Genomic DNA, 9850 nt, shown 5'->3' on the forward strand with positions numbered 1-9850 from the left:
TAGAACACAGGCATCTGCCAACCGATACTTACAAAAATATACAGCGGATCATATTCCACAGACATGGCTAAGCCCTCGGGTGGTTTCATACTCAAGATGGAGGGCTTTGCCGAAAGCTGTGTGGTGTCCTTCTTGGGTATGGTTATGATGGTGGTGACTTCATCCTGTGTAAGGACCAAGAATGACTTCTTAATCTTTTTTTTTCCTTAAAGAGTTATTTATTGTATTTTATGTACATGGATATCTGCCTGCATGTATGTGCACTGTGTGTATGCCTGATGGATCTCCTGGAACTGGGATTATGGACGGTTGTGAGCTACCACACGGATGGTGGGACTCAAACATGAGCTTTCTTCAAGAACGACAACAAATCCCCTTATGCATTTAGGCATCCCTCCAACTCAATGACCTGTTAGTCTTGATGGCAGGATATGAGTAGTGAGAACAGTTCCTGAATTTGCAGATGTTTTACCTCAGCACCATGCTTCAGGGGTCGAGCAAGCTTCTGAAGTCTGTAATTTGTTGAGGACTTGTTGACAGAAAATGGACGATATCCCTTGATTTTGTATAACTGTGGAACCTGAAAATAAAAGAAGACAGCATATTGGTGACACATAAAAGCCTGTTTTGTATAGCTACTTCCTTCAAATGGAAACACCCCTTCCTGGAAGAAGGCTCATTAAGGCTTAGGTAGTAAATGAAACTAGTAAGTCTCAGGAAGTCCCTGAAACTTACAAGATTCACAAAAAAGCTCTTCTCCAAGGTGAACAATTCCCAGGGAGAGGAGACTTTCTGATTAGCTGAGGTGCCTGCAAATTGTGCATTGTGATTCAGAGATGCAGCTTTAATGATTCCTCACCCATGACAATGTGGGGTTTCAGTGACGCATGTCCCTTTGAGTCATCCAAGTTCCTATATACATTCCTTCACCTATGTACCTGTAAGTAATTCCAATAAACATTCTGGATGCTCAAGCTAGACTGGGGGAAATAATTTCTTTGTTCTGTCATCAGTGCCTTATCTAGAGTCAATAGACATTTGTATTTTCTTTAAAAAGGAAATGGCCCACAAGAATCCATTACTGTTTGGTAAGATTAGCATCTCAACAACAGCTGCCTAACAGGGCCAGTCTTGAGCCTTGTTCTGAGTCTTGGCACATGTCAGTATTCAAATTATTTTCTCATACCAGATGGCTTCATTGGAGACATACATAAACATATTTTTACTTTCAAAAGCACAAGTGGTCCTACACTTCAAGAAAAGCTGACTATCTAGGCGGTGGTGGTCCATGCCTTTAATCCCAACACTTGGGAGGCAGAGATGGGTGGATATCTAGAGTTCTAGGCCAGCCTGATCTACCAAGTGAGTTCCAGGACAGCCAAAGCTACACAGAGAAACCCTGTCTTGAAGAACCAAAAAAAGAAAAAAAAAAAAAGGAAAGAAGAGAGAGAGAGAGAGAGAGAGAGAGAGAGAGAGAGAGACTGGCAAACTAGTGTCTTGAGGTTTCTAATATATAGAGAGCTTCCTATATGCATAATATATACTGTACCCACAGGAAATAATCAGTTTCCATATTCACCTTAGAGAAAAAGAACCTGAGGTTTAGTCAATGCACCATCAAATAATAAAGAAAATGCAGCAGGCCACTCCACATGAGCCAGAATTGAGCAATAGTGACAGGATAATGCAATTCAGATTCAAGCCCATGGCGCCCCTTCATAAAAAAACCCAAGAACCGGCACAATTTTTCTGTAAGCCTGGCAACCAGTCTCTGAGACTCACACTGTAGAAGGAGAGAACCAACCCCCAAAAGTTGTTCCCTGCTGGTCACACACGCACTGTGGCATGTGTGCCTCCCCAATGGTTGATGGATAATATCTATAAGCAACCTGGGTAATTTATGTTCTACACAAGTCTTACCTTTAAAGCGAAGTAGGGATAATTGTGCTTGATTTGAATTTCTGAAGATTTAATTGGAACTAGTCCAAGGCCATCAAGAGCCTGCATGGAAAAAAGGAAAGAAAAAAAAAAAACATGAAAAGACAGATACACATCTGTGAACAGAAATAGCTGTGTGTTGCTGCCATTATGTTTTGAAACGTTACCTGAATAGTTATGTGCTCAGAACAGCTCTTCCTGTGGCCGCAGCTGCTATCTGAGCTGTGGGCACCAAGGCAGCTCCCGCCCTCTCCTGTCTCTCTGTGTGTGAAGCGTGTGGACTATGAGGTAGGGCTGTTGCACGCCCTTCTGTGGGGGTTAATCCTGGTTGTTAACTTGACTGGCTCTGGAGTCAACTAAGACACAAGCTGCTGGGTACACTTCTAAGGAGTTCTCTTGACCAGAAATGGGGAAAAAAAAACCCACCCGAAATGTGAGTGGCTCCATCCAGTGCCAGCCAGCCAGAAGTCTGAGGAGGAAGCTCTGATTTTTGCCTCATCGCCTAGACAGTTCACCAGCGAGCTAATCTACCCTGTTTCTGCCGCTGGCTGAGATCAAAACTCAGCGTCTCTGGGTTTCCATTTCAGACTGAGGATTGATCAGTGGCTCTCCAGGGGCTTCAGTGGCAGGTTGGGACTGCTGAGGCTTGCGACCTGTGGACCAAGGAGCTACCAGGTTCTCAGCCCCCTCTGGTATAAGGTAGCCTTTGTTAGACTACTCAGATTGTATTGTGTAAACAAGTCTAATAACACCATCTCCTTTCTCATTCTGTCAGTTCCAGAGTTCCCTCAGGCTTAAAGGACTTAGCTTATGAACCCTTGGGAGTTCAAAGGAGCAACTGGTGAAGTCCACAAAAGAGTTGCCTTGTCTGAGGGAGCTGCCTCACAGCCTTCTGGTGCACCTCCTAGTTCAGATCAGGTTACCGGGGAGCTCCTCCAGGGCACCCATGGGTTCAGTAGGTCTGGGGCAGGCAGCAGTGGGTGCTCATAGATTCCCAGGCACAACCCTCCTTTGGAGCCTCTCAGAGGAGGTGAGGAACTGAGAGCCGGTTTGGCTAGCCATCTGCCTGCGAGATCCCGTCTGCCTCCTCTGCACCCACGTGATCCCTGCCTGCTTCCGACAGGGGAAAGACACCCACCAACTCATTGTAGCTCTCAGAGTCCGTGGGGAAGGCAAAGTGCAGCACTTCCTCACTCTCTAGTGAGTAGCGCCAGAGGTTCTCGTCCTGACTCATGCGGGCCCTCAGCGATCGGTAGGGATTCTCTCCTAGAGAGACACAAGCAATTTTAGGGGGTTCTTAAGGCACTTCCATGTGAAACCAGCATCTTCAGTTGTGTACGTACCAGATGCCATGTGCAACGGGATAGTTAGGTTTATTTTCTTCAGTGGTGTGGGGTAACATGTTCCCATAAATAACCTTAGTTAAATGTATTGGGTCACCAGACACACACACACACACACACACACCACATAACATACACACACCACATACACGCAGGCATGCACATGCATACCCCATACATGCAGGTATGTACATTCACACACACATACACCAACATATACAACACACAGCACATGCCAAGCCCCCCCCACATTACCTACACACAGGCACCATACACAACACATATCACACACATATTTACACATACACAGGACATACCACACACACATCCATACACATACAATACCCCCACATCAATACATGCATACACACCATACGCAATACAAATACCACATACAACACATAGCAATACCACATTTATACACATTACACAGTGCACACACATGTTCTTTTTGTTTGGTTGGTTTTTTTTTTTTGTTTTTTGTTTTTTGTTTTTCGAGACAGGGTTCTTCTGTATAGCCCTGGCTGTCCTGGAACTCACTTTGTAGACCAGGCTGGCCTCGAACTCAGAAATCCACCTGCCTCTGCCTCCCGAGTGCTGGGATTAAAGGCGTGCGCCACCATGCCCGGCGCACACACATGTTCTAAATATCACACACACACTTCCACACCCCTCTCTTCCACACATACCCAGAACATACACCATGTACACATACCATATACACATCACTCTCTCTCATGCACAGCACATACCAATCACATGCACACACATACATACACACACAGAGCACACAGACAGACAGACACACACACATGTAACGCATATGAATATCGTTAGTTTCCTGTGCTTTTTGCCTCGCTCTCTCTCTAATTTTGAGACAAGGTCTCATGTAGTCCAGCCTGGCCTTGAACTCACTATGTAGCTAAGGACAACCTTGAACTCCTGATCCTCCTGCCTCTACATCCCAAGTGCTGGGATTACAGCTGCGTGCCATCATGCTAGGTTTATGGGATGCTAGGAATGAAACCTAGGGCTGAACGAATGCCAGGCAAGCAACTGCTGAGCAAGGTTCTCAGCACCCTTCCCCTTTACTCTTACTTTAACTAACTAACTAGCTGATTGTTTTTGAGACAGGGTTTCTCTGTGTAGCCCTGGCTGTCCCAGAACTCCATCTGTAGACCAGGCTGGTTCCAGTTCACACACTTTCTTGCCCCTGCCTCTGAAATTCTGGGATTAAAGGTGTGTGCCACCACATCTGGATTCCTTTAATATTAAACTTTTTATCTCACTTTGCTTATTAAGCTAAAACTCTCTTAAATTTTTATTTTATTTTCAAAAGATTTTATTGTTATTTTTAATTATGTGGACAGGCGTATGTATATGAGTGCAGTGTCCAAGAACGCCAGAAGAGGGCGACGAAATCACTGGCGTTAGAGTTACAGGTGCTGGGAAACAAACTCTTGCCCTCTGCAAGAGCAGCAAGGGCTGAGCCGCTTCTCCAGTCCTCCAGACTAAATTCTTACTCAAATCACCTCTCATGAGTTTTAACAAAGACAAAAATTGAATTCTAGAGAGCATTTATAGAGAACCACATGAGATTTTCATGTAAAGTTTACTGTTTTGCTATTTTTAAAAAAAAACTTTGTCAGAAATTTCAGTCTTATAAACAAAATACTATAGGAGGAATAAAAGAATAATTAAAATGCTGTGAAGCATTTTGGGAGGGGAGCAAGGTACCCTTGCGGAGAGGAGGGTGTGTTTACTGCTCGGGGAGATGGGGGAGCGCGGGCCTGGTGGTAGGTACCACTGGTGACCCACAGACTGGAGATCATCTCCCGGGAGAAAATGATGACTTGGCTTTTGGTTCTTGGAATCACCTTGTGAACCAGAGGGTCAACATGAATTAATCTCCTTCTCTCTCTCTCTCCTTTAACCCCCCTCCCTCTTTTGATTGAGTATAGGTTTATGTTCATATGGGTACACATGTATGTGAAACTATGTAGTGTGTGGGTGTCTTCATATGGAGGTTATAGGTCACTGTCAACTGTCGTTCCCCAGGCTCGAGCCAGTTTGCTTTTTGAGACAGCCTGCAGCTTGCCGAGCTGGCAGGTAAGCTCCGGGTTTCCTTCTGGCTCAGCTATCTCTGTGTCTTTCAATGTGGGTTCTGGGGATCAAACACTGGTCCTCATGCTTGCCAGCCAAGTCCTTTAGGAACTAACTATGTTCCCAGCCCCAACCATCAGAATTTCCTGAAACAACAGCCAGTGTGATGCTTAAAGCTTTGTGTACAAGTGTGAGATGGAGAATCCCCTAGATTCAAACTGTCACTCAGCAACCGTAAATGACGAGTATCCTTGCGTCTCTGCCGATGAGAAGTAGCAACGGACAGGCGGAGATCAAGCTGAGGCCGGATTTCATGGGTATCACTACTCGGTCTAGGGTAAGTAGACCTTGGTGATGAACTGGACAGGCACTTGGGCCAACGCTGGTATGGGGATCTGAGGTAGGTATGAAAATAACCCCCAGAAATTTCCATATCCCCACCCCCAGGGATATGCAATTGTACACGGTAATTCACACACAGTGAAAGGGAATTAGCAGATGTAGGTAAATCAGGCCCCTCCAAGTGGAGAGATTACTCTGATTTTCCAGGCAGGCCTGACGAAATCCCGGGGTTGGTATAAAAGGTGAGACATAACAATGGTAGAGGTAGGGGCCGGGAATCAAGGGAAGCAGGTAGCTTTCAACCACAGCTGGCAAGACAAGGAGCCAGCCTGCCAAGAGCTTGCTTTCAGACTCCTGATCTGACTTCTAGAAGCTGACATCTGTGTGCTCATGTGTGCACACACGTGCGTGTCTGTGCACCTCGTGTGGAGATTGGAGGACCACCTTGGGTATCAGTCTGCTGGTGCTTTTTACCTCAGCAAATAGGCTAGGCTGGCTGACCAGGGAGCGAGCCTCTCCGGACCTTGCTGTCTCTGCCTCCCAACTCACTGTCACAAGGACGACCATACCCAGCCTTTTATTGGTTTCCAGGGTTGAACTCAGGTCCTCACAGTTTCCAGGCAACCCATCCCTGAATCTGTGTCAGGTTAAGCAGTGAAGTTGGTGACAGTTTGTTATAATGGCACCAGGAAACCGATGTGTAAGGTTTGATGTCGCCAGAGTCGAGCTCATCAAGGAGAGACCTAGGGCTCTAAGGGGCCGTGGTTACCAGCATCCCCCGGGTGTGTTTACCTTGTATCAGCCTTCTCTTGACTTGGACAAGCTTCCTCATGATGCCTTCTTTGTCCATTTCACGGATAGCCCCCAGCATAATGAGCAGCCTTCGCTCAAGCATGATCTGGAATTGGAAAGAACAGTTTCAAGTCGGGGATTGCTGCGTGGTTCTCTTGGCTGCCAGGAGGCGAGCTCTGGACCTGAGTCAATGCGAGGACCTTCTTTTGCGATCAGCCGGGAGTGCTTCCGGCACTGTGTCACAGTGGAAAGCTGAGTAATAGGAAGAAAAGTCTCCATCATCGCTCTCCCTTGCTTGAGTATGGCCTTGTCCCCTAGGGGAGCCACACTCACAAAGGAGAGACCTGCAGGTCCAGCAGGGTGACAGACGGGCTGGGCGCATCCTTTGGTGTCAGAGATCAGAAGGACTTTTCCTTTGGAGACACGTAGACTCCAGTTGGGAAGGTCGGGGGTGAACCACAGAGGGGGGACAGGGAGTGTTTCTGTCATAGGGGAGGATTAGAGATACAGGTCTACTGATTGGTACAGCATAAGGTGGAGGTGAGGCGGCAGCCAGACACTCCACCTCTCTTCTGTGGTAAAACTCCAGAAGGTTTCCTTCCTCCTCCCTCCCCACGTTTCTGTTTTGTGTGGTGCAGTATGTGTCTATGTGCATGTGTACTCGTGTGTGCAGGCACATGTACACTCGTGAAGACAATAGGTCGGTACTGGATATCATCCGTAATTGCGTGTCCACCTTATTTTTTTGAGACAGGATCTCTCCACGGATCCAGAGATCTTAGATTTTTGCTAGGATGGCTGGCCAGGGATTCCCAGCGTCATCCTGTCTCAGCCTCCCTGATATTCCTAATTGGATCACAGGATGTGCCACCACTCCTGATCCTTACACAGGGGTAAGGAACTGGCTTCACATTTACATGATAAATGCTTGCTGGAGGACAGGTATCAAGGGGAGCCATGGTAGGAGGTGACTTGAGGGGAAAGCAGTGAGCCCAGTGTGACCTCTGAGAGTCCCCATTCTCCATCGAAACAATTCCCCCAAATCCTGTAGCTTTAGCCATTGCATGAGCGCCAGCAATTCCTCTCTTAGGTGTGAATATCCTTGGAGGGTAGAGAACCATGTATGCACCAGCTTGTGTATGAATGTTTATAGCAGCATTGCTTGGAAGACCCAAGTGGTAAAAATTGCTGAGATGCCCACCAGTACAACGACAGATGAAAGAAACCAAACCAAACCTGGTTTATCCAAACAGTAGAATATTACACAGTAATAAAAAAGAGTGATATGCTCTCTATGACATCAGGGAACTTGGAGATATAAGGAAGAGAAAGGCGTCAGTTACAAAAAGCCACATACTGTGTGATCCCATTTCATGTAATGACCAGAAGAGCCATCTGTAGGCATAGAACGTAGATTTAGTGGCTGTCGGGAGCCTGGGAAGGAAGGGAATGGGTAGTGATTGCTAAGTTCCTCTCTGCATATCAGAAAATGTTTTGCAGCTAGGCAGCAGGCGGAGGTATAGCTCAGGCTGCCCAGTCTGACTGCAGATGCACGCCTGAATTTCACAAAGCCCTGAGCACCCACAGCACACGTAACCCCGGCGTGGTGGCGCGCACCAGTAAGCCTAGCGTTCAGGACACAGGCAGGAGGATTACTGAGTTCAAAGGCTCCCCTGGGTTATAGACCCTGACCGAATAAATAAAAGAAGTAAATGTCACCTAGCAGCGGTGGCTATATAGATGTGACCATACTGAAATCTTAATGTCTTGGTTAGCTTTTAACTCTCATGTTGCTGAGAAGGTAATCTGGGGAGCGGGGATTCCCCAGACCAGACTGATCTATAGACGTATCCGTGGGAGGCTGTCTTGATGGTTAATGGGTGGAAGAAGACCCGTCCCACAGCTGACCGTGAGCCTGAGCAAGCAGGCTTTTCGAGCACCATTTCTCCTTGGTCTCTGCTTCAGTTCCTGCCCTGGTTCCTTTCATGATGGGCGGTGATGTGACAGCGTCCCTCAGATAAACCCCTTCCTCCTCCAGGCTGCTTTTGGTCAGTGTTCTCTCACAGAGCGACATGAAGGGAAGGGACTAGAACACTTACTCAGTGGGACACTTTTAGGAAGTGATTTTTATGCTGTGTGAATGGCATCTCTAATGGTCTGTTCCCCTACCCCCACCCCTGGTGATAACTGCACAAGTGGAAAACGGAGGACAGCAATCCAGAGGTGAGAGCTACCTTGCGCGCTGCTTGCTGAAACCGTCGTTGTGCCCGGTGTCTGGTCAGCCACACGTTATTCACAAGAGGATCAAAATTAGGATGCAATTCCTGTTTTTTCTGTAAATATAAAAACAGGCGCACCTTACATTTACATACAAGCTCTTCTTCGGCATGAGCAGGTAATAAACGCTTTTGAGTCTGATCTCTGGCTGGGTGTGGCAGGGAGTGTCTGGAATACCAGCAACTCAGGGGACTAAGGCAGGGCATCGTGAGTCTGAGGCAAGTCTGGCCTACTTAGCCAGCCGCTTACCGAAACAAGCAAAAACAGGAGCAGCAAAGTGGCTCAAAGAATGAAACTGTTCGCCACCCTGCCTGATGACCTGAGTTCAGTCTCTGCCATATTGGTGCCGGGAATTCAATCTTGGTCTTCAAACAGAGCAGCTGATGCTCTATCGCTCCGCCAGCTCTCCAGCCTGCATGTAATTTTTTGAGACGGTTTTGTGCTCAGTGTGGAGCTCACTGATTTGAATAGACTGTATCTCTAGTACTGGGGCTATAGGCACATGCCACCATCCCATGTTTTTATGTGGGTGTTGGAGCTGAACTCAGGCCTTCAAGCTTGCACGGCACTTTACCAACCACGACATTTCCCCGGACAGTAATGATAAGTTTTGACATTTTATTTGCAATTTTGTAGTGTCCTCGTTAGCTTTAGCTTGTCACAGCCTAGAGTTATCTGAGAAGATAGTCTCAGCTGAAGACTTTCCTAGATCAGCCTGGCCTGTGGGCAGGTATATGTGAGTATGGGGACTTGTCTTGATTCCCAATTGATATGAGGGTCCAGTCCACTGTGGGCAGCGCCATACCTAAGTAGGTAGCCCAGGAATGTTGAGGAAAGTGAGCTGAGTGTAAGCCTGCTGTGAGGCAGCTAGTAAGCACCCTCCCCCTCCCTCCCTCCCCCTCCCCCCCTTCTGATGCACTTCTTTGGCTGTGAAGAGCGTCCTCCCCCGACCCCCCCCCCGCTTGAGGGAAGCAGCATGCAGGCTGACTTTGAGCTCCTGCTTTGAATTCCTTCACTGATAGAGTGTGATCGACCAAGAGCTATGAGCAAATAAA

General features: G+C 47.2%; 1 protein-coding gene across 1 annotated transcript in view; it reads right to left on the reverse strand.

Annotated features, from left to right (window-relative positions):
- Positions 1-9850, reverse strand: part of Cfap221 (cilia and flagella associated protein 221) — a 71395-nt gene that overhangs the window by 15512 nt on the left and 46033 nt on the right. The window contains exons 13-18 of the mRNA XM_021199190.1: positions 8753-8851; positions 6519-6624; positions 3077-3204; positions 1921-2001; positions 473-580; positions 33-164 (exon numbers count right to left, since the gene is read on the reverse strand). Of these exons, the coding sequence (XP_021054849.1) occupies positions 33-164; positions 473-580; positions 1921-2001; positions 3077-3204; positions 6519-6624; positions 8753-8851 (654 nt within the window). The remainder of the gene's footprint in view (positions 1-32; positions 165-472; positions 581-1920; positions 2002-3076; positions 3205-6518; positions 6625-8752; positions 8852-9850) is intronic.

This window comes from Mus pahari, chromosome 5 (assembly GCF_900095145.1).
Source record: "Mus pahari chromosome 5, PAHARI_EIJ_v1.1, whole genome shotgun sequence".
Classification (NCBI taxonomy): Eukaryota; Metazoa; Chordata; class Mammalia; order Rodentia; family Muridae; genus Mus; species Mus pahari.